This window comes from Triturus cristatus, chromosome 8 (assembly GCF_964204655.1).
Source record: "Triturus cristatus chromosome 8, aTriCri1.1, whole genome shotgun sequence".
NCBI lineage: Eukaryota > Metazoa > Chordata > Amphibia > Caudata > Salamandridae > Triturus > Triturus cristatus.
Window position 1 is genome coordinate 814976755 of NC_140591.1, and position 25389 is coordinate 815002143.

Below are 25389 nucleotides of genomic sequence, written 5' to 3' on the forward strand. Positions count from 1 at the left end.
GAGATAGTCCTTGCAATACTAAAAAACAAAATGAGCAGTAGTTCACAATTAGGGCACGTAAAACACGCCAGTACATGTCCTACCTTTTAAATACACTGCACTATGCCCCTGGGACTGCCTTGGGTCTACCTTAGTGGTGACTTACATGTAGTAAAAGGGAAGGTTTGGGCCTGGAAAGTTAGTACACTTGTCAGGTTAAAATGGAAGTTCAAAACTGCACACACCTACGCCACAGTGGCAGGTCTGAGGAATATGAGCAGGACTTCTCAGGTGGGTGGCACATTCAGCCACTAGTAGCCTTTGATTTACATGCCTTGGGCACACATAGTTCACCAAACTAGGGACTTACTAGTAAATCAAATATGCCAATCATGGAGAAACCAACTACCAATACAATTTAGAGAACACTTGCACTTTAGCACTGGTCAGAAGTGGTAAAGTGCCCAGAGTCCTAAAACCAACAAAAACAGGTAAAAATAAACAGAGAAGAAAAAAAGCAAAACGTTTGGGGCTAAACTTGCAAAAAGGGGAGGTCCAACACCACTAAATGTAAATTCAGTGATGGGTGAAGAAGGTAACATGTTTTAAAGAACAGCAAGGATGGTACAGAGAGCCAGGGTAGGAGACAATGAGTGCTATGTTGAAAGAACATCTTGAAGATAGGAGGGTGTGGTCAGGAACCAGAATCCTACTCAGTGTAAAAAAGAAATAACAAACTAGAACCATAAAAATAACTGTTGAAGATTGGTGGGTGGTTGAAAAACATAAATAAAAACATAAATATTAATATCTTTGTTTTTATTTCACACTAAATTCCACAGGAGTACATTTTTGTCTATATGAGTATAAGTTGAAAAAAATGTAGCCAATGTCAAGAAGTTAGTAAAATAATTATACAGCACTTGGGGCCAAATCTGAATGGGATGGAAAAGAGCCGAGTACTACCTCATGGGAGTTACAGATCCTGCTGGAATAAATAATTCTGGAGAGTGCTTGTGGATGCTCCTCATTTCATGTTTTTAGTGACTAACATGCAGAGATCTGTGTTTCTGCACCAATTCAGACATGTTTTCACCATTTTATCCTGGACACACATTCCACCTGCTTTCAGCAGACAAAGGGTCCATGTGAAAAACATCACGCCCAACATGTTCCCAGGTGTTCATAAATGAAATGCCGAGAAGAAAGAATGCAAAGAACAGCCATCACTTTACATGCCAAAGAGTTGCATTTCCTCATATACTAAGGGCCCAATTGTTAGTTTGATTACTGGTACTCAATCCATCAGTGTGACAAGGAAATTACCTCTGCAATCCTGATAGACTACCATCCATCAATTTTAAAAATAGCCACTGGCGCAGTGGTCATCTTTGTACATTGAAAGGCAGGAGTGGCCCGTGCAGGTAACAGGGTCGGGGTGGGGTGGGACTCGACAGATGAAAATGAGGGAAAATAAAATAAATAATTTTCCCTCGTCGTCATCTGTCGAGTATCCCTCCACCCCGCCCCACCACTCTTACCTGTACGTACCGTTCCTGTTGAAAGGAACTGCCATCACTGCAGTTCGTTACAATGTACAAAAAGTTTGATGGGCACCTGCCCATCGGTTTTGACGGTCGTTGACCAAGCATTTTCAATTTGTTTTTAGAAACAAACTTCCAAAATGGAAATTTCTCTCCCAGAGGGTGTAGCTGGTTAATATGTTTTTCCTGGTGGTGATGGGCATGCAAAAAACACTTCACACCTTCCATCATAAATTGGGAGGTCAGTGTAGTGTCCTTCTTCCGACAGCCCCTACCCAGTCGGGGTCTCTTCTACGGAAAAGTTATGGTTCATCCATCTCTAAATGAGGTGGGCAGACCAAGGGTTTGGTGAGCAGGGCACACTGTTGCATTTGGGACCTTGTCTGCCAGACTCTAAATTGGGCCATAAATCACTTGTTGGGAAAGTAGGTTCTCAGGGCCATACATTCTGCTAATTCTATTGACAATTTCGGTGTTCACAGTGATGGAGCATAAATATTGAAATCCTGCTCATTGTGTGAATTACTAAACATGCCTAACATGACTAACATTGTGTCTCATTGAATACGGAGAGCGTTAAAACTGAATCGTAAAAGCATGTAGAAGGGTTGCAAACTGGTGAAGTTGAAAGGTTTTGCTATAAAGAGAGAAAACTACTAATGTGTTAGGGTAATAGTGTGAAAAGAAAATAATGCGTTTAATTTCTAGCAGAACTATGATTTGAAATGATTTCTCGATAGAAAATATGTTTTAGTACGTTTTTCTAAAATGTAAATCTGAAACTGCAAAGAGAAACTGTTTATTAATGAAATATGATTAGACTATGCATATGGAAATAGTGTAATGGTATTTATGTTAGATTCTTATGCGTTTACGTTTTCTTCGAATGTTTTAACGTTAACATCTTTTGATTTTCCTCGTTGGCCTAAAAAATGTATTATGTCTTTCAATTGCAGGCCTTACAGAAATGTTTTTTGTCTTCATTATTTCCTTCAAAATAGAATAAAATGCTGATTTAATTTGATTTAGTTACAAGTATAATCAATGAAGTTTCCTTCTTACAGTCTGAATATCCTCTCTCTATGAGTAGTTGTGTCAATTTTGTTGCAAGCCAACTCAGAAGTGAGAGTGTGAACATGTTGAGTTGTAAATGTATTTCCTACTTCCGAGGTGAAATTAGATATTGTACATTCTTAGCAAATGGGAGACAGAGAACAAAGGTATTACGTGTAGGTTCCAGACGATCTTAGGCTGAAGAATGATCATACCACAATCGCACCATGGATACCAACAGAATTATGAAAACTGTGCAAGAAGCTACATTTGTGGGATGGAGTTGTAAACATTTCGAGGTATAAAAAATTTGTGAGAAAAGTACGTGTGCAGCTATTTTCCTTGCAATTTTTGGGCGTGACATGCCGTCGGTCCAAACTCTGACTATCCAGAACTGAACTCTCCTTATTTTCCCTGCACTAACTCGGTTGGTGAAGTTGGGCAAGCTCAACCTTTTGGCTGAAGGGTTAATTATTCCAGACTATTGCACGCTGTGCATTAGTCCATCTTGCATCTCAGTCCTGATAATCTGCATCAGAACTTTGGTTCATATTATTCTTGAAATTGCATACTGAATTTGCAGTGCATGATTATTCTTCCTCGTTCTCTCTCTCCTCACACCAGGTATTTGATTTATGATATATTTTGCTTTCAACTGTGATTGTATTGTGATATACCTATATTCTAAATGAAAACCATGTACTAAAGATTCGATTGAGTTTTTTTGTGTATTGACCATTCATATTGATGATTAGATAAAAGGGCCTTTATAATTATACTGAGTTTGTTTACTTACAAGTTATGGTTATTGATTATTGATGTTAGATAGGCATTTCTTCATTATAGGTCCTCATAAAGGAATGGCTTCTGTCTCTAATTATCTGAGTCCCTAGTAGCTCTTACAAAGGTCTATCGGAGGAACTCATCATTTGTAATTGGTTGTAGAGTTTCTATGTGCCCAAACTCTGTGTTGTTGTGAATTATATTACTGACATTAGAGTTTATGGTGTGGTGGCTAACTTGTGTCTGAGCCCACAAAAATGTACAACGCTTCTGCTGGCTCAACAGAAACAATAAAGAGGACACAAAAATTTGCTAATCTATTCCAAAGGATCTACTCGCCATGGCCTCTACTCTGCAAAGCACTTATAATTGTGAAAAAGCTTAATCTTGATGCACCAAGATAGTGCCAGGAACCTCTTCGACAAAAGAGCAGTGTGCGTAATCGACTTGAAGACTTAAAAGTTCACCTGCAGGATCCTGTTCAAAAGGAAGACATTTTGTTTCTTTCTTTGTTGCTCTTTGTAACACATCTGGCCAATAATAATTGTTTTTCAAGCGTTTGTGTAGGTGGAACAAGTACATCAGGTCCTACGCATGTTTAAATACAAAAGTAGCAATCAGTATTGTCACTTCTTGGTTTACCCAGGCAAGAACGGAGGTGGATGCTGCTCAGTGCATGTTGGTTCCTCTGTCATCCATAATTAAAGTTCTTCTGCTCTTCCTACCAGCATTTGTAATTTTCTTAACAGCACTGACTCAAGGCAAACACAAATACATTTTCTTTCCAAGAACACTGATTTGCTATGGGGCCAAAGAGAGTAGAAGGCAGCAATGTTCTGTACCTGTAAGCATGCTGGAGCTCTGCCCTGGGGCTTGTTCACATCAACAGCGACGAGTTGCCAGCCTCCGGCAGCATCTTCGTGGAACATCTTGAGGGAGAAAAAAAGACATGTCACAATCGCTCTTTGTTCACTGCGGATGATGTGTGCTGTATACGTTTTTTACATTTGGATCTTTGCCACCATCCCTGCTCATATTTGCCCTTTCTTATCAAAGTCATCTGAAATGCTAAAACAGGTGCCCACATGTGAATATAAAATTCATGAATAGGGAGAAACACGTTTTGCTCATTTGGAAAATCCATCAATGGCAGACATTAAAGGATAGCACGCAAAAGACAAACAGCAACCATGCATTAGCAAAAAGAAAAAGTCAAGTCGAGCTAAGAAATCTTTATTCGGCCAAAGTTGGCCATAAGAGACATTCATACATGATAAAAAAAATACTCAGTTAAAACATGCAACATTTCAATGTCAGATCTGGTGGCATAGTGGACTAATACATTCACTGTAGGGACCTGTGTTCCACCTCATGATCACAGGTTCAAATACTGGTGGTCCACTTGGTCTTTCATCCTTCTGAGGTCAATAAAATGTGTAACATTGAGTTAGGCAACAATAAACATCTGTTGTTCAGTGGCAAGTCATCCTTGGGTGAACTTTCCCACTACAAGTACTTATGCTATGTGAAAAGTAATATAAAACCAACATAATGTCGACCAATCAGCTTCAGATAAAATATTAGCTTTTGTCAGAAGGGAAAACTTTTAATAAAAGTCTAATACTGATACAACCTATAATCATTGAGTTAAGAACAGTTTGTAACAATATAAAAGAGCAAACCACACCCAGGGGTCAAACCTTCCATAGATTTCCTACATCTCACTGTAGCCCTGATAAACTAACTGACTCTGAGACAAACGTCATGGCTATTTAGTATCTGGAGATAAAATAGTGCTTCACTACATTTCCGGTGCCCTAAGGAAATCAATAAGGGTTTAGGAAAGCACCAAATCAGAGAATTAGAATTTTTGCTAAAAAACTAAAAATGTAACAAGGTTCAGTCTGGCAAACCGTCACATGGGCAAGGCGGATGGGACCCCCCCCCCCTCCCCCCAAGTGGTACCGTCCTCCCGAATGCCAAAGAGCCGTCAAACCAATCCTGCCCTCAAATGGAAGAGTGGAGACGTCTCTCAGTGTGTAAGATGTAGGGTCAGGTGCAGCACAGGTTCTGCAGGTGCTAAAAACCTGTAATAACCCCTCACAGAGCTCTTATTTAATTAATTATGCAAACTCTTCATCTTGCAGAGCTCTGAAAAGTGACACTTAAACTTTGATTTATCATCTCTTTTAATACTCAAAGGGGTGGTGAACAGGGCAGACAATAACATCACGCATAAAGTTTTAAAAATTTAGCCAAGAAATCGTACAGCCGTTATCCAAACTAAGACAGTTGGTGATAACATCCCTGCACAAACTGGTGTCCTGCTTAAGCCACACACAGACCCACAACAGCAAAGGAGCCACATTTAGTTTATCTGAAATGTACTGTAGGTTTAGTTCTGAATGCATGATGAATTTTGAGCTGGAGGGGGCAAATAGTGTAGCCTCCGGAAAATTTGATTTTCCTCAGCTTGGAGAGAGGAAGTGTTATGGTGTCCCCAGACCCTTGCACCATATAGGGCTGCGGAAACACCCTGAATGTTATAAATATTTAAAAGATGGGACATGGTCCATTTACCTACAGCCATTGGTAAGTTGAGCACTGCGCCAGCCGCCCTACTGAGCTTAAGTCGTGAATTGTGAAACTGCGGTTGGCAGGAGCTCATCTCACGCTACTGAGTGATTGGCCTTGTATTAAAAGCTTAGATGCATTTTCTTTGCCTAGTCCACACGCCATGATATGTGAGTTCCCATAGTTTGTTGTCAGATCTGCTCATAAAGGAAACAAAGCTGCCCACTAGCGCCAGAAGAGCAATCGGGGTTCATGCCAGTGAGAAAACGTATTCACCGTACAATAGCATGGGCCTCTGATTGTGAGCCATTTTCAGGTGTATCTATTGGGGCCAAAATCAGGGAGGGGAACAGACCGTTTATGTAACATGGTCCTGTTAACACAGTCAAAGGTGTGGAGGCCAGGTACAGCACTTGACAGTGGTATACTTCTTAACTATCAAATTCAAATGTAAACACTGTGTCAAAACCCAGAATGAAAGCCCATTTGAAAGAGACAGAATATGTTGTTATCTTGAGCCTATGATGTAAGGCAGCTAATACCTACCATGCCAATATTTTGATCGTGCTATCGATATGGGGAAATTAGGTGGTAACATTTGGCCTATATACAATCTCCTTTTTTGAAAATTGCCATAACGGTAGGTAGAGCCCATGAGAAGGGATATTATTGCTCAAGGAATGATTGAAAACGTTGGTGATCAGGGGTCCCCACAAATCAATGTTGCTGTTAATGGGGTCAATCGGTATGGGAAACAGCCTTTACAACAAGGTTTTTACCTCATTGTGCCTTTACCACCCATTTTTTAGCACGCATATTTTTACAGCGAAAATGCATTTACAACCCATGCCAATACCACGCATTTAAGGTAAGTTGGGGGGGAGGTGGGGGGTCTCCCCCCACAAATACATTGTTTTTAAATCTAAAAAGAATGCGTGGTATTGGCATGCGTTGTAAATGCATATTCGCAGTAAAAACATGCGCGCTAAAAAATGCTTGGCCAGGAATGCAAAGTAATTGACTGCGTTGTACCATCGTACAACCAATTGGTACCCCATTAGGTCCTGTGGCTTTCCCACCTGAACTCTGCCGAATGACAACCTCCACTTTCTACAGGGATACCGAAAATGGTGCTGAATGGGATAATCTACCCTGCAAAGGATTACCCAAGCGCTATTTTTACTCCAAATGATAGATGGAACTAAAATGTGAAAAACATTCTGGCCCCAAAATATTACAGCTCAGGAATATGCGTTCCGGGGAGTTCCTTTGCCTGATCTTCTTGGCTGTATGCAAAACCACCTTGTTATTTTATCTATCAAAGCATGTTCCAAGAGCTCCCAATCCCTCTTTTGTAGTGCAACCTTCCTTGTCTTCAAAGTGTTTTTGTAAAGCTTCCAAGTTACTCAAACTTCCCTATCTTTCGGGCACGCTGCAAGGGCCTGTGGAAATTTAGTTCGTAACTGAACATTATCTGCGCCATCTTGTGTCTCCCCAGCGCAACACACAGGAATACGCACGGCAGCCATTTTAGGCACCCTGGTCTCTCTCCCTGCTCATTGCCGATCGCCAGCGCGTCCTTCAGGCGCTGCGAACATCCCCCGCGCGCTGGCCACCCCAGCTCTCTCATACATGGGCCATAAACCCTCTCCTTCTGCGCGACCCTGCCATGGAACCACATCCCACGCCTGACCGACATCCCATACATGGTCATGCATCTCTTTGATAACCCCCTTCCTCTGCGCCCCATTGTCCGAACCGATCCCAGGCCATCACCCAACCCTGCGGATGCAGTTTATTGCCCCTACTGTAAAGGAAACACCCCACATCAAAGGGATTACAGCAGATCAAGGCCCCCCCCACCCCCTGAGACCCGACAGGTCGCACACACTCCCGGGAATTGGCGGAATGTCCAGCTGTGTGATAGCCATCTCCCACTGTGGGTGGGGTGGGGGCTTCCACTGTAGATATGTGTGGGAACGAGCTTGAAGTGGGGATTCTGAGGATGTTCTTTCATGTATCAAAGCGACCTTAAGAATGTGCCATGTATGATAAGCCTGCAATAAAGTCATAAAACCTTTGTATAAGAGGCCAGGCCTCAGAGATGTGGTTAGAGCACCTCATGACGATACCTTGCTGTCTGACCTGATGTGTTCTCCTCCAGAGAGAATAAAACCTTGTTTCCTGCCTTCCAGTCTCCGGTGCCTGCCTCTTTGTTGGTTTAGCATCGAATGGTATAAGAGGCGATTACTGCCGGGCAATACTTGAAAGGTTATCGACTACGACTGCCGCTACCATTTAACAATTGGCGTCCCAAGCGTGGGGCCCATCAGCGACACGTGGATCCAGTGAGAGAGGTCCCGACGACAGAGTGAACGACTGCAACGATCGGGAGAGCTCCTGCCCGATAGACCCTCGTCTGGCAGCCGATCATCCGAACTTCACTGGTTCCGAGCAGACCTCTCTCGAGTGATCTACGGTCCTGACTGGGAACCATCAGGAGTGCCGCGGCAAATACGGAGAGTAGAGGACGATCGGGCGCTGGAGGCGGAAGACGAGAAACTGTCCACGCGGTCCGGGTAAGGTCGTGAAACACGACAAATTGCGAAACGATTGATTGATTGATTGAAAATACTAGTATTGCTTATTGATTGTTCTCTTTGAGATATTCGCTGTCTGCAAACGGGGAGGAGTAGAAATACTCTCTCTCTCCCTTTGCAGATAGTGAAGGGTAGGTAACGCAGACTTTTGTCCCCATTGTAACCCGTCGTGCCTATTTTTATCTCCCCACTGATTGATTGTCCGAATATTGATTGTTTTGAAGGATAGTGCTCTTTGAGATATTCTCTGTTTGCAAATAACGTAGAATAGAAATATTCTGTCTAGTCTTTGCAAATAGTGAAGGGTAGGTAACGCAGACTTTTGTCCCCATTGTAACCCGTCGTGCCTATCTCTTTCTCACCATTGATTGATTGATTGTCCGAACACTAGTTGTTCGATATTGGTTCTTTGGAGGTATTCTCTGCTTACAAATAACGTGGAATAGAGATATTCTATCTAGTCTTTGCAAGCAGTGAAAAGATAGGTAGTGCTGACTTTTGTCCCCGTTGGAACCCGTCATGCCTATCTTCTCCCCACTGATTGGTAGTTGGTTCTGCCCGGACCGCTTATTAGAGACGAACCATCCAGCTCCACTGGAAGGCACCCCTAATAAGGACATATTTACTAAATATGGATTAGTCGCTGTAGCTTACAGCAAGCTAGGGAATAAAAATCGCTATAAAGAAACAAAAATAATCTAGTGAGACCAGTGAACCGCTGATGGGACCCTTTTTGACCCTACCAACACAAGAAACGCTAGGAAATAGCCCTTTACGAGGAATATGGAACTAGGAGGAGGAGCCTAGCCCACGGTCGAGGTAGCCACGAGGTAGCTCGGCTCCGCCGCTCTCATTGCCTAAAACATGTCTGCCTTACTGCCCACCCCGCCTAGTAAACGCGACAAAATCCTGCACCAACGGAAGCCTGCTGGTACCCACTATCGACGTCCCCGAACTGGGCTAGATCGCGCACAATTGGGCTATGTTATTTTTCCGATTACGCAGTAACATCCTTGTGCTCGTTACCAGATTGCAAATATGTACAACACTCCAACAAAGTAGTATAGTTATAACATTTTAATAACTTATAGGTATAACAAACACGCCAACAGGGTAAACACATTAAAACACGTTTTTAAACAACTATTTACATGACAGTCCTCGCCCCTCCTTCTTCGAAATAGCAACATTGACCTGCTTTGGGCGGTCCTTTTAGTCGGCTTTGGGCTATAAAAGCCATGCAAAAATCCATCGACATCAGTGGCGGGCGATTGTGCGAATAGGCCGGAGGCTACACGAAGCGCCGAGGCTCTGGCAGCGCCAAGGTGGAGTCCACCACGTTGTACTGGCCTTCCCATTCTCCGCTTCAACCGGCAGCGAAGGGTGCCCTGGCAGGGGGGAAGCGACGCGGACGGGCCTCCCCCGCCTCCCCAGGTGGAGGCTCGCCAGCAGAGAGGGCACCCCTGCCGTTTCACTCGCCGGCCAGCTGAGTTGCACCCTGCCATTTCACTCGCCGGCCAGCTGAGTTGCACCCAGCCATTTCGCTCGCCGCCCAGATGAGTGGGCGCCCCTGCACTCACCAACCAGCTGCAGCAGGACAGCCATTCAAGTCTTGCCTGCCGGGTAACCACTCAGGCGCGGATCCACTAAGATTGCCATTAGCGTTTCACTCGAGAAGTGGGTCCCCGCAGCCGAGTGATCGGGGGACCCACCCCGGTGGCTGTACCGAAGAGCTGCTGCTGCTGCTGCCTCTGGACTCTGGCGGTCGGTTCTTCAGATCCAGGCCTGGCCCACCGAAAGACGGCCCTGGACTCGGGAGCTTGTCTGCTCGGGCGTGGGCCCCACCCTTGAAAAAACACCCTCTCAGCTTTGCAGATTCTGCGGGAGTCATTGACATTCGACTCCCGTGGACCTCCGGTGGGGGCAATCGCCGCTATTTGCTTGATTATTCCACATTAACTTGTCCTTGCCCCGGGCGGCAGCCATCTTGCCTCTGTTTAGTGCCGTAAAAGAAAGACTGATTCAAGGCGTCGGCGGAAGAACCCGCCTGCTGTCCCGCCCCAAGGACGGACCACGGCATTGCTACAAGACCGCGGTGACGCCATGCTGACGCAAGCTGACGCTAACGGAAAGTTCTCGAACTACCGAAAGGGATTCTGGTCCGACAGCTAGTTAGTGGGAAGACTTAGACTGTGCACTGGACCCACCCGACCTCGCCCCAAAATGGCGCCGAGACGCCTCTCACACCGTGGCCGGCCTGAACGGTTGTAGGCCCGTATTTGTATACTGACATTGTTTTAAATAAAGGGCTTCTTAAAGGAATTACGGAATCAGTGTCATGACAAATCATCTAGGTTGGTAAAGGTTTTTGAATAAATGATTGTTACTCCCAAGCAATAGAAAGCAGATAATGCAGACCCCATTTGCCTGAATCTTTTTTGATTAACGGAATTTGTACCCATCACACCTGTCTTTTTCCAAGAGTTGTCAGAAAATGGTCGACTATAGCTTAAGGTATATGCCGAATGCAAGGTATGGTATCTTGCACCATAATATACGACCGATCGAGAAATACATGTACGACCAGGGAACCCGAATTTAGGAGATGAATGAAATAGAGCATCTTTGTATATCGGAAGAAAAGCATAATAGGTCTGTGGTATTACCCACTCCTGCGGCTAGCCTGGTACGTGGTAAGTAGAACTTTTTCGTGTCTACGCGCGCTAATGTACTTTGAATACTGCACACCACCCCCACCCTCTTTTCCCTCTCTATAGGTCACAACGAAGTTCCGACTGAAGAATGGAGTAGACATGGACCGCACCGTGCTCAATATAGGGAAAAACATAGACAAACGTTGTGGGATAGTGCGCGAAGTGCAGACCACCATTGGGAACGTGAAAAAAACTGTATGGTATGACTGTGCGTGTGTGCTACGGTTATACGGTATGAATGTGTATGCATTTCATATACTTGGGTCGCTTGAAGAGAACGTCATCGTATAAATTGAAGTGCTTGTCTATCGATCAAAGGGAGGGGAGTAAAAGGTCCAACACCCCCCCCAAAATAAATTACAAAAATACTGAAAATACGCAGCGTGCATAGGAAAGAGGACAGGAAAGGAGAGGTCCCCATACTCAACGTAGCCCTGTGTCTCCGTCTTAAGTTTCTGCGCTTGATGTATGTACTGTCACGCCCTATCCGGTATTTGTGTATACGTGATCACCGACTTCATGTCTTTCCCCCGCTTGTGTTTTCTTACATAGAACTGACCCGTGCTACTCCATGTTGTGTGTGCACCAAGTAGCCTATTATCGTACGCATGTCTCTCTCTCTCTCTCGTTTTGTGTCGTACGTATGCCAAATAGCCTACTTGATGCGCACGTCTCTCTCTCTCTCTCTCTCTCTCTCTCTCTCTCTCTCTCTATCTCTCTCTCTCTCTCTCTCTCTCTCTCTCTCTCTCTCTCTCTCTCTCTCTCCCGCTCTCTCTCTCTCTCTCTCTCACTCACTCTCTCTCTCTCTCTCTCTCTCTCTCTCTCTCTCTCTCTCTCTCTCTTACTCTCTCTCTCTTACTCTCTCTCCCTCCCTCGCTGAAGGCTCTCTTGCCCTCTTTCTTTTTGAATAAATTAACGACACTATACCTCCTCAGTATGTGTATAATTGGCCTAAAACACGGTGGTGTTCGAACAAATTGACAGAAACAAAAACGACTGTACTTTACCACGTTACTACCTCTCCTTTCTGCAAATGTTGAACTTAATTGGCTGAGAAAGAAAGGACAGGTAAGACGACTAATGTCTCCCAATCTGGCCCTCATCACGGGGACTATTTGTCAGTGGTTTTCGTTTTTAGAGCTCTAACGACACCATCTCCACCGCCCAGAATTGCCCCCGCCCAATTGTTCTGAACTAGAATGTCTAAGCACCCCGTCCTCCCAGATTCACCCCAGCTCTGTACTAGCCGTCCCAGAGTATTTCGAGCAAAACAGCTGATGACTTTGTTCTCTAAAGGTACATCGCCTAAGCTGATGAGGGTTACCTATTGTCTCCAGCAAGAAAAATGTTTAGCTTGTGTCCCTCCCCGAAATAGATGTCTGTGAATCCATGACAGTAGCACCTCGCACTTTTCTTTTTTTTCATAAGCTTAGCAGTCCTCGGAGGAAAATATGTATTAACAGAACTTGTGTTAAGAAGAACGAGTCTCTACCGGAGAAGCCGGTTCGAATTTTTTTTGATAGACCAGAAAGTTGACAGATATCAGGCTTCCTACAACGATTATAGGGCACAGGAATCGACACCTAGCAGGCCAGATGATGGACAGGAACACCCACAGAAACCTGCACCACAGCAATGATTAATAAATTAGTAACACACACCGACATAAGAGTGAATAGACATCAATCATACAGCGACCAATAAAAACGTTTCCCCAACTACTCGATGGTTGGGAGAGAGGATGAAGTGTGTAAATGTCTTCCCTGCCAACTCTCTAAGATTTTGTTTCTTGTACTCATTCAAAGATAACCTGCGGCCATCGGAAGAGAGGGGTCGGACGTGACGCACAGCCTGGCTGCGGACCATGGAACATCTATGGCATCGACCAAATGGGGGGCAACGAAGCAAAAAGGGCGTGAGACGAGGCACCATTCTCAGCATGGAAAGCGATAGAACGAAGGGCTATCCCGCAGCCCCCTGCTCGCTGATCAGCTCGTGCCTGAAGTCCCAGCCCGTCGAGCCCGATTGATGGGCTCTGTGCTAAAAGATTCTGCTCTCCTTGGTCCGCTTTTTCATCCGATCCCACTCCACCCCCTCTTCCCTCGACCTCCCAAAGCACGCCCCAATCCCTCTCTTTTATATGGGATTTTGAATTTGACTTGACAACAGAAGAACGAAATGCGGGTACCCCGTCTCAAGGTACCTAGGATAAGATGAGTAAGGGCACAGGACTGTGATTCAAGAGCAACGAATGGTCACACCCTGCTACGTGAAAACTTGGATTTGAGCTGGACCTTAGCTCCACCGCCGGTGCTCAACAGTGCCAACGAAAGAAGAAGAACAATGAGAGCTTACCAGTGATGGCTCGCTATAATAAGACACTGGAAAGAAGAACTCCCTTCCCTGACTATAACTCATGTTGAGTTGAATTCCTCTCCCAACCACTTTCGTATTGACTATCTTCCAATCGAGTTTTCATGGTATTACATCGGTCACCTCCAACTGTACACTGATAGTTAAGAAACATTAACTTTATATAATGACAATTGTATAACATCAGCCGTGCACATGACTATGCTGTCTAGTTTGATCCACACGAAGTCTAAGCCTTAAGTAATATACGAAATATCCCTTGTTTTGCCAGAAACATTTTTACTTTACGGTATCATGTTTGTGCTCGAGCAAGCTTCCCTCCTCCTATCTCTGGGTCTGACATGTGGCGCAGCTGATGTAATTTTGTATGCACTGCCTCCTCGCCTATCCCATCAACTACATGTAATTATGTACAAATGTGTCGGGTTATTCCCGTCCGCCCTAGAACTCGGAACTTTGAAGCGGAACATATGAAAGCTGTATACAAGGTAGAAGCTCGCAGCATTATGGGGATAGATCCGAACTATACAAGCTGGCGAGATATGTTAAAAGGGAGGACTGTGGAAATTTAGTTCGTAACTGAACATTATCTGCGCCATCTTGTCTCTCCCCAGCGCAACACACAGGAATACGCACGGCAGCCATTTTAGGCACCCTGGTCTCTCTCCCTGCTCATTGCCGATCGCCAGCGCGTCCCTCAGGCGCTGCGAACATCCCCCGCGCGCTGGCCACCCCCGCTCTCTCATACATGGGCCATAAACCCTCTCCTTCTGCGCGACCCTGCCATGGAACCACATCCCACGCCTGACCGACATCCCATACATGGTCATGCATCTCTTTGATAACCCCCTTCCTCTGCGCCCCATTGTCCGAACCGATCCCAGGCCATCACTCAACCCTGCGGATGCAGTTTATTGCCCCTACTGTAAAGGAAACACCCCACATCAAAGGGATTACAGCAGATCAAGGCCCCCCCCCACCCCCTGAGACCCGACAGGTCGCACACACTCCCGGGAATTGGCGGAATGTCCAGCTGTGTGATAGCCATCTCCCACTGTGGGTGGGGTGGGGGCTTCCACTGTAGATATGTGTGGGAACGAGCTTGAAGTGGGGATTCTGAGGATGTTCTTTTATGTATCAAAGCGACCTTAAGAATGTGCCATGTATGATAAGCCTGCAATAAAGTCATAAAACCTGTGTATAAGAGGCCAGGCCTCAGAGATGTGGTTAGAGCACCTCATGACGATACCTTGCTGTCTGACCTGATGTGTTCTCCTCCGGAGAGAATAAAACCTTGTTTCCTGCCTTCCAGTCTCCGGCGCCTGCCTCTTTGTTGGTTTAGCATCGAATGGTATAAGAGGCGATTACCGCCGGGCAATACTTGAAAGGTTATCGACTACGACTGCCGCTACCATTTAACAGGCCTTCCTTAACCTACAATTGGGTAATAGAAATTGGCTTTATGGGGCGGTTAATCCTGCTCGCCTGCAATTGGTCCATTCTAAAAAGGCATTTTGGTCCCCCCATTCTGTCTTCACGACCTTCCCTTAGAAAACCATACCAAAATGTTCCCTGTCACAAACATATAATCAATGACCGAAGCCCGACTGTGTCCTCTGTATGAGATTATGAGTAATCCGAACCCCCTAAACATATCAACAAGGTAGACCAGGTAATGTTCACCTTTTTGTCTTACTAGCTCGTTGCCTCTGCTGTCACGTTTTCCCCCAGATGATACCTCGTATAATGACCCTTTGGCCTTTGAGTAAGCTGCGACCTTCGCATTGAAGTCCCAGCACAAAAAGTAATATGGCTGGGTCATTGCACCAGCCACCAAGGACTGCAATTTTTAAAGAAAATTAAAGAAATAGGTAAAATGAACACACACAGAACATGAGAAATCCTTATTGGAAATTTCTAAATACAAATTTAAAGGAGACAATTCATCCTAAATAAGCAAAAATGGCTGAGCTCCCAGAGTCAGTTGAGGTCACTTCCACTTAATACTACATAGAAAGGCCCCCTTGCGCCCCCCTTGGCTTTGCAACAGGAGGAGGGGATGGCTGGATAAGAATAGCAAGTGAAGCCCTTGCAAGATGACAAAGAAGTATCCCATGTTTCCTTCATGGCAGCACAGTTGCACTTAGGGATGTAAGTGGTCCAGGCTGGGTTGGTGATTTTGTCTTTTAGACCTGCAGTGTTCCAGTTCAGTAGAGTGAAGGAGCGAGCCGTACTTTTCCCCAAAGGTCCCTTCTTTAAAGACAGAGTTTCCAGTTTATGAACAGTTAAAATGGCCTGTGTGGTACCACCTGAAAGTCAGTCGGGGCTAGAGAGGGCTTCATATCAGTTTGCAGTAGGAATTCAAAATTGAGCTCTTGGTTTCGGGTAAAAACTGCCAGGCCTCCAGCCAGCCCCAACTTTGACGGGGCTTGGTGCAAACAAGATGGAAAAAGTTGCTGATCTCTCACTACAACATGGGATAGGGTAGCCAAAGATTTCAGATAGTGGACATTTCACCAAGGAAACAATACAGAAGGTCTGTAGAAGTAACCTAATGGGACCAAGGCAATGTTACTCTCCACTTCCGTGCAACTTCTGAGTCCAAACAGTAGATTGTGCACCAGGAACGGAGACCTGAAGTTCACTATCACACAGTCTCCAGGTGCATCAACTAAACCCAGCCCAATCCAATCACACCTCCGGGGCAGCAGATCATCTTTAGCAAAATGTAGAGGCAGCCCTCTGTAGCGCTTAATGCAATCTAATGTCTGGTTGTACAACTTAGGGGAGAGGAGTTGGCTAGGGTGCTCGACCTCGGACCTGGGGAACTGGGTTCGAGTCTCAGTAATGACGCCGAACATCCTGTGATTCTGGGCAAACGACTTAATCTCCCCGTGACTAACAAAATAATGAATGTGTGCCCTCATGTAACGTAACTGGTGCTATATAAAGCGCTCTGATACCTGGATTCGGGTCAAGTTCGTGCTATATAAAACTCTGAAAAAAAAATACTTCTCATTAGATTCCTTCTGCCTGCTGCTCATGGGGGGAACGACCCCAATTAAAAAGAAACCCATAGGAGCAGACGGCAGGAAGAAGATTAACTGCAACCTGGTTGGCAAAAGAGGTGGGTCACTGTTCAAGAGCCCCCTCTTTCGTGAATTACTCGTGGCATCAACGGCTCCCTCTCTGTCTGAACGGAGTGACAGCCTAGGTGCTTCTGCACCAGAGCAGGTTGGCTGATTAAGTTGATACCTGTACCCATCATTCCGGTCATCACCAGGGAATATAAATAAGCATTAGAGGAATCCCATTGGGGGGCTGCGGAGCAGGCACATGTGGAATCTCACAACAGATATGATGGTCAACTATTGGAAGAAGCAAACTTGATAATATCACAAGTTGGGCTTCAATCGATTCAAGGCTATAAATTGAAGGAGAAAGTTCAGCATTTAATAGTACCTTGAACCTCTCAAAACAACCCTCCATATAACGTTCCAAACCTCGCAGGCTCAAGTTTGGGGTTCCCTCAACCCCTACTGGAGGGGGTTAAAGAGGTAGCGGAATCTTGATCCTCCATCTCCATCCCTGTGACCAAGGTTGAACTTGCCTAAGGTACTTTGGTAGTATTACTGTTATGCTTGATGCATGTACCCCTCTTGATGTTCCTACTGGGTACAGAATTGGGACTATCAATATCGCATGCAACCAAGGATGCTGAGCTGGTAACCTCAGTAGAAGCAATGGGGATGGGGGTGGCAGAATTGTGGGGCGTAGTCGCCATGGGCACAGAAACAATATCCATTGAAGGCATACCAGAGGAAGCAGTACCCAGAATCAAAGAAACCCTTCTCTTGGTGAGAGTCATTTCTGTACTGATGGCCCCATAGCTCTTTCCAGCATACAATCAATGGAGGTGCATTTTGCAGGAGATGTAGGAAAGAATTACCCCCTGCAAGTTTCCTTTTGCCCAGAGGGGAAAAAGTGAATAAATAGCCCCAAGAAATCAGGTCAAAACGGGCGTGACAGTCAAACAGCTCAGTATTCATAAACAATTTCCCATAGTAGACTTGAAATAAGCCAAACTATAACTTCAAAGCGAAAAGCCGAGGGTGGGGGGGGGGGCATGTCTCAGCCTCTTGTGGGGCCTGCACGCACCTGAACACGTCCCACGCTGCAGACGTTTCAGACTGTACCAGGAGGAATGTTGGGGGACGTGGTCCCACCACAACAAGCAGCACAACTAATGCTCTGCTGTTCATCCCGTGCTGTGGGAGTTTCAGGGCTCTTTCACTCGCTGTATGTGCCGTGTAGCAAGTGGGCAGCCTCACCTTGACTGTGCACCAAGAGGAATGCTGGGAGATGTAGTTCCACCCCTGCAAGCAGCACTACCAATGTTCGGCTGTTCGGCCCGCGCTGCAGGATATTAGAGTGCTTTTAAGTGCTGGATGTGTTGTGTAGCATGCGGGCGGCCCCACCTTCACTATGTACCAGGAGGAATGCTGTGGGACGTAGTCCCACCCCATCAAGCAGCACAACCAATGTCCAGTTGTTCGTTCCCACTCATGCATGCAAACACTTCTAAAATGCTCACTTAGATTACAATGAATATTTTTATTGAAATGTGTGCAACAGTATCTGTGAACCTTTCTCCATGACAACTGTAGATACAAAGTATTGAATGCACTTCTATGGTAGTGCAGCATCTTGGCATTTACTGGTACATGAGAGAGCTGCGGAGTGGGTTTTGGAGAGAGCCAGGACGGTGCTGGCCATTTAAATCAAAAAAGAGTATAATTTGGTTCTGAGCAAATATAGACCCAACTCAGAATATCGTGCTTCACTGATGTACCTGCTGGCACTGTGTGTCATAGCACATCATTGGTCTCCACAGTCGATGTTTGCAAAGTGATTAGATTACGTTCTCAAACAGTGGTGGCAAATTGGGCAGCAGCCTTTTGCAAATGTAATCTAATTTTGTGAACTGCCCTATGTTCTAATCACAGGGGTCACAGAATGACGTACCTAATTAATATTCATTAGGCAGGTTGCAGTTTGTGACCATCAGTGAATGCCGGAAATCACTGGGATGGTGGCTGACAAAGGACAACAAACCACGATCCTTGTAATTGCTTTCCAAAACGGAAATATTATTCTTTTTCTTTTTTCATTACAGCAATCCGAGTTCCTTAAAAGGAGTGGTGACTCTTTTTTTGTTTTGGAAAACGTTTGTGAGAGCGTCTCTTAGAACACTATCTTATCTCCCTGACACTGCCACCATGATTCTCAAAAAGTAGGGATCCAATGCGGACCATTTTCCCTTTGCAGAGCAGCTACCACCCCAACTTGGGAGTCAGCAATTGGTCAATGGTTTTCGAATAAGATTTATGGTCACAAACAATTGAGACATCAGTGTCCAAATCACTATGTGGAAGGGATGCTCAAAACATGACCCTTGAAAATAGCAATTTGTTAACCATTACTAACTCATTGACTGATTCTGAATTTACCAATTCAGAACTTTTACGAATACCTAACTAAATTAGAATAATATTTTGTTAAAGTCACAATGCCTCTGAATATCTAAATGTATTTGAATCATATCCATAAATGTTTGAAAAATATGTATGTGCATAAAATGCCTCATAGCAGGAAAAGAACCAGAGACTTGGGTTGCCTCCTGCTTACTGTAATAACAATGGTAAATAACTCAAACACTCCGATGCAAATTATGATCTGAAAGTTGCAATCCAGTAAATAACATTTTGCCTCTTTTACAGGCTATAGTAACACTCTCGTTGATCAGCACAGCATGTTGTGAATTATTTATTGAACATAAATAGTGACTCTGGCTTGGAAAGTCCTCAGAGCATGGAACCGACTGTGAGAGTTGAGAAACTACTACTGAACAAAGTAGATTAGAGGTTGCAGAAAGAAAACATATAATTACCATATTATACATTTATTTTTTGCAATTGCAAATGGTTTAAACGCAGGAAGTCTTGACCAGTTTCTGTGTTCAATTGAATACATTAGCAAATGAACACAGAAAAAAAGTGAAAGTTTCACCCAAGGACCTTAATGGGAAACGTAAGTGGGGAGAGGAGTTGGCCTAACGACTAGGGCGCGCGACCTCGAATCTGGAGAACTGGGTTCTAGTCTCGGCAATGACGCTGAACATCCTGTGATTCTAGGCAAATCACTTAATCTCCCCCTGCCTAACAAAAATGAATGTGTCCTCATGTAATGCAACTGGTGCTATGTAAAGCGCTGATACCCGATTCAGGTCAAGTTTGCGCTATATAAAACGCTCTAAAAAATAAAAAATGAGTATAAAAACACAGAGGATCACTAGATTAAAAAAACTTTGAGAAGCATTTCAAAACAATCTAAAACAACATTGAATGTTCGAGAAGGCAACACATTAACAGACGATCACAATTGCAATCGTCATGACCACTTTGTTGGCATAAACAGGTGGATATTTAATAACAACTTCAAGGTTCCAAGGTGCTAGTAGACTGCATGAAAGACCCAGATCCCCCGTTGCAGGCGACTTCCACACGTAGCCCATCAGGGATGGCTTTTGATTAGAAACACTTGAAATTCCAATTGTTAATCCATGAACTCCAATCGACCGTCTTCAGACCATGGCCTCCGATTACCATCACTCTCCAATTGTGGAAATCAGAATATTCATCAATGGGACACACGTATTTGCTATTAGAACATTGGAATGTTGGCAGCTCCATTGAAAACAATGGAGTGCTCCGGGCTTATAATGGCTGGTATAAGCCCGGAGCGCCAACATTCCAATGTGTCTTTGTTCACAGCTCTGGCTGTGAATAAAGACTTCAGGGAGCCGGAGGGGATTTGAATCCCCTCGCGCTCCCTGAAGGCTTCGTTTTGTTAGAACATTCTGCCCTCTAGTGGCAGAATGTTCTAATAGCCTTATAGCCCTTCGTAGCAGGGCTATACCGGCTTTTAAAGTCCCGCTGCTGTTGTTAAAGTCCCTCGCCTTCGGCTCGGGCCTTTAACGCTGCAGCGGGCCTTTAACAGCCGTTATAGCCCGCTACGGCGGGCTATAAGGCTATATTAGAACATTGTAATGTTGGGAGCTCCATTGAAAACAATGGAGTGCTCCGGGCTTATAATGGCTGGTATAAGCCCGGAGCTCCAACATTCCAGTGTTTCTTTGTTCACAGCTCTGGCTGTGAACAAAGGCTTCAGGGAGCCTGAGGGGATTTGAATCCCCTCGCGCTCCCTGAAGGCTTTGTTTTATTTGTTAGAACATTCTGCCCTCTAGTGGCAGAATGTTCTAATAGCCTTATAGCCCTTCGTAGCAGGGCTATACCGGCTTTTAAAGTCCCTCTGCTTTGTTAAAGTCCCTCGCCTTCGGCTCGGGCCTTTAACGATGCAGCGGGCCTTTAAGAGCCAGTATAGCCCGCTACGGCGGGCTATAAGGCTATATTAGATATTGGGGAGTGACATGGGGTAATGAGAGGGTAGTTTGGGGCAAGGGGTTGAGACCTGTTGCAGATGGCTTAGTAGTGATGATCATAGGTATGAAGTTATTGGAAATGTTCTATTTTTTACTGACTGTTTCTTGGCCACACTTGAAAATTAATAAAATCTGTTTAAAAAAAATGTTTAATAATAACTTCAAAGCTAGGATTGTGCTGAGGTAATGAGCGAGTGCTAGAGTGAGTGAACATGTGACTAGAGATTATTGTTTGAACTCAAACACCATTAGGCACTTCGAAGTACCCAATTGTTTACATGTTCCTTGCTAAATATAATAAACAAAAAAACTGCTTTTTCCTCTCATCCATACCACTACCAAGGGCAAAGGCCCTTTAGCGAGTGGTATAGCCCTAAGTAGTGGACTTTATAGAATTATGGATGGGTAACTGTGATTTACAGGGTTGTTTATCATCGAGCGGTCTGAGTGACATCAAATAGATTAGAGTGAAGCTTGAGTTGTCTATGGGAGTCAGAATCCTGAGGTGAAAAACATAACTGTAACTTATAGTTACCCATCTATAATTCTGTGTTATGTATGGCCCCCAAAATCACCTACCCCTCCTTATAACTTCTCAGCTGAAGCAACAGACTATTTGAGAGCCAAACGTAATGTGGACATTCCTTCCTGTTCTAAATGTGAAAAAAACATTTTCCCTGTCATACTTAACCAATCGTCATCTCCTTCTCTGCCTTGCTTCCCCCTCTCCTGCAGCTGTACTTTTTGCTTTCAGTCAAAGCAGTCTAGCAGCACTGTGCTGACAAACTCTCTGACAGCTAAGTCATTCTGGTCTGCAAAGCTTTTATGATGTAGAAAAAGTAGGTGAAAAGTTTTATCAACTGTTGCTATGTCATAGCAGTGAGATCCCAGGCTTAGAATCTGGTATAAACGATAGAGTCTTTCTAGGGAAACTATGCATAACATATAGAATTATAGATGGGAAACAGTAATGTTATTCTCGGAGGGATCCCGAGTGACATCTAATAGACAGGAGCAAAACTCAAGTTGTTTATGATGTCATTCAGAACCCGAGGTTAAAAACATCCTCTTAATTCACTTTTTACTCATCTATAATTTTATGTTATGTATGGCCCCCCACAATCATCTGCCTCTGCTTTCAATTTCTGCGCAGGGGAAGAGGAGTAATGGGAGAACCAGACAAAGAATGGTCCTCCGCCCTGTCCCAAATTAAAAACAACATGCCTAGCCTCCTGCCGCACACCCTACCACTTTCTGTGCCTTGTATTAGAGAGAATGGGTTCTCTGCTTTCCAGCACCAGTCTGACATGCTCTGTGAGAGCCCTGCCAGAGCAGCCTGGCATGCCTTTATGTCATAGCAACAGTGTGTAACGGCTTTTGTTAAGAACTGTTGCTATCTTATAGCTCTGAATTACTAGGTTTAGAATCCAGCATCCACACTAGTGGCTCTCAATGAGAGCCATACATAACAATGCGATCTTATCTCCCAAAAACAATGATTTTATAAGTATATTGTTTTTGTACCTAGATGCTGAAAGTATAAATAAATGTGTGTGAAGACTTGAGAAGGTGCAGAACTATCTACAGAGCAATAGAGTGCTTTACAGAAGAAGAATACTGTATACGTAAATATATATTGGTCTACTTCTTCACATTTAGGTTGTTTTTGTTAAAAGCAGAAGCTTCTTTCTGATAACAGTTTTGGCAGAAGTGACAGAACGGAGTTTTCTATAGCTTAATCTTCGGGTATAGTCATTAAATAACCCCGCATTGGCTTTATGGACCTTTCCCAGTTGAGAAGGAGAAGTGAAAAGGAGCAAACATCTACATCAATACCATATTGACTTTAAAATTATTAAAGACTTTAGTAAAGTCAATAAAAAGCATTTGTGTGGGTTAACAAGTTTTATTAATCAATTTCTTACGGTTTCCTTATTTGCTCAATAAGTATTAGTCTTTTTAAGTATCAGCATCAGAAATTGATATAATCAAATAATTGATATTTCAATATAAGAAAAAATATAATATTGGTGAAAATTATTGTGAAAATAGTAATAATGCAACAAGCGTGTTCCATAAAGAAATGTCCTTAATTTAAATTGAAATAGAAAAGAAAAAGTGTCAGTACAGAAACCCAATAAACAGTTCTGATGAGAGATTAAATGCATAAGCATACAGCCTTTGCTATTCAAATAAAGAAAGGGTCAAGTTGGAAAGTATTCCCAGCCTATAATTCATCAAATATCTAATAAAACAGAAAAAAGGCTCAAAAGTAATCTCCCATGAAGAGAGATATGGTCTAAAGAAAGCCAGAGATGGACCTCCTGAAAATGCAAGTGAGAGAAGACCCCATCTACTCTAAGAGCACGCACTAATATAATCACACAGCATTGCAAATGGAAACAAATATTACATTCTTCATTCACAACATTCAATCAAATTTTCATTCAAGTAGTTAAACACCCCAGCTTCTCACATCTTCACAATAGGTTACAGACACAAGTCATTGAAAAGATGCTTTGTCCACATTTCGCAGTTTAGAGAGTTCTTCCCATGAATCTTTCATCCTGTTGCATCCCATCCTCCTGGTGAGAACCTCACTATCAGCTGTCTAATACAAAACTAATGCCTATTTACTAACTAACAGAAGGCTTCTGGAAAATTACAGCATCTGCAGCAAAAAAGGGAAAACATCTTGTGCGAAACAACAGATCAACATGGAAAACAGGCCTTTCAATACTAGTGTATTATTTGCGGTTAATATGGCATTGACAGCAAAGCACATTATTATTTCTTACATATGCTTATAATTGTCTCAGTATGGCTATCAACTACAAATTACTTATTTAATGTAAACTTTTGCACTTTTTGTTTGAGTGCGTTTTTTATATGCAAAAGGAAAATTTGTGGCAGCAGTAGTAATAACTGGACTTTTGGAGGCACAGAAAATAACATCCGAATGCAGGCATGAACTGTCAAATTGGAAATCTAGCCAAATCTGGCAAGAAGAGATGCAGAAACAAATTGTCTCTGTAAAGGAGTCAGATGGGCTGGAACATAGGCTATAAATTCCCATCAACTCATATCGTGCAAATCAATAGCAGTATACAATGTCTCAGAAACTCAACTCCGTGTGTGAGTGTGATTTTATTTCCATTACATACCACGAAAGAGACAAAAGGAGGCAGAATATCACCTGGGGAAGGAACACTTAAAATAGCTACTTAATATAGCCAAATGTCCTGCTTCCAAGGGCTATACCAGTTGTTAAAGGTTCTGAATCTGAGTCATGACAAGGGTGAGGGCATATAACAAATGGCATAGCCCAAGGCAGAAGGACTAAAAGGCTATTGAACAATCCACTCACTGAGGGTAGAATGTTCTAAATTTAAAAAGGGGAAACAGAAAGACAAACATTGGAATGTTGTAGGAGAAGGCTTATACCAGCCATTATAAGCCCAGAGCAACTTCATTATCTTCAATGGAGTTCTCAACATTCCAATGTTCTAATCATTATTAGAACATTGGAATGTTGGGAGCTCCATTGAAGACATTGGCGTGCTCCATGCTTTTACGGACCGGTAAAGCCCCGCAAAGCAACATTCCAATGTTGTTTTCAAAGGCCTCTCGGAGCCCGAGGGAATTTAAACCCCTCGAACTCCAAGAGGCCTTTGTTTTATTTGTTGGAACATTCTGTCCTCTAGTGGCAGAATGTTCTAATAGCCTTAAAGTCTCGCTCCCTTGTTAAAGTCCCTCGCCTTCGGCTCAGGCCTTTAACACTGGAGCAGGCCTTTAATAGCTGGTATAGCCCGCTACGGCGGGCTATAAGGCTTTAATATTTTAACCTGTGCTAGAGGGGCATACTCTCACATAATACTTACTGTGGTGGAGGCAGAGGGCCCAAGACAACGCCTACGTATTAGCAATAAATAGAAAACATTTGCTGTTGAAATGTCTGTTAAATACCAAAGATGGGTACTCCGATTGACCTTTTATTTTCCACCTGAGAGATTATGGGAGTTAAAATTTCATCAATCTATTTCAATTAAACAGTGAAACCCATTTGGCTACACAGTAAGGACCAGGAATCAGTAACTCTGGTTAAAAAGGTTTATTACAAATTAGCAATCAAATTAAAGTATACAACTCTCAGCACCATACTATAAAGGTAGAGATTAACAGCAGGGAAGCCCAACCTCTGGAAGAAATTGAGACAGACCAATATTAGGCAAACAAACATTCAGTCACAGTAATACAAAAGACTAGCG

General features: G+C 43.8%; 1 protein-coding gene across 1 annotated transcript in view; it reads right to left on the reverse strand.

Annotated features, from left to right (window-relative positions):
- The window catches only part of NALCN (sodium leak channel, non-selective), a 2843734-nt gene that overhangs the window by 1436641 nt on the left and 1381704 nt on the right, over positions 1–25389 (reverse strand). The window contains exon 12 of the mRNA XM_085622267.1: positions 4202–4288. Within this exon, the coding sequence (XP_085478393.1) occupies positions 4202–4288 (87 nt within the window). The remainder of the gene's footprint in view (positions 1–4201; positions 4289–25389) is intronic.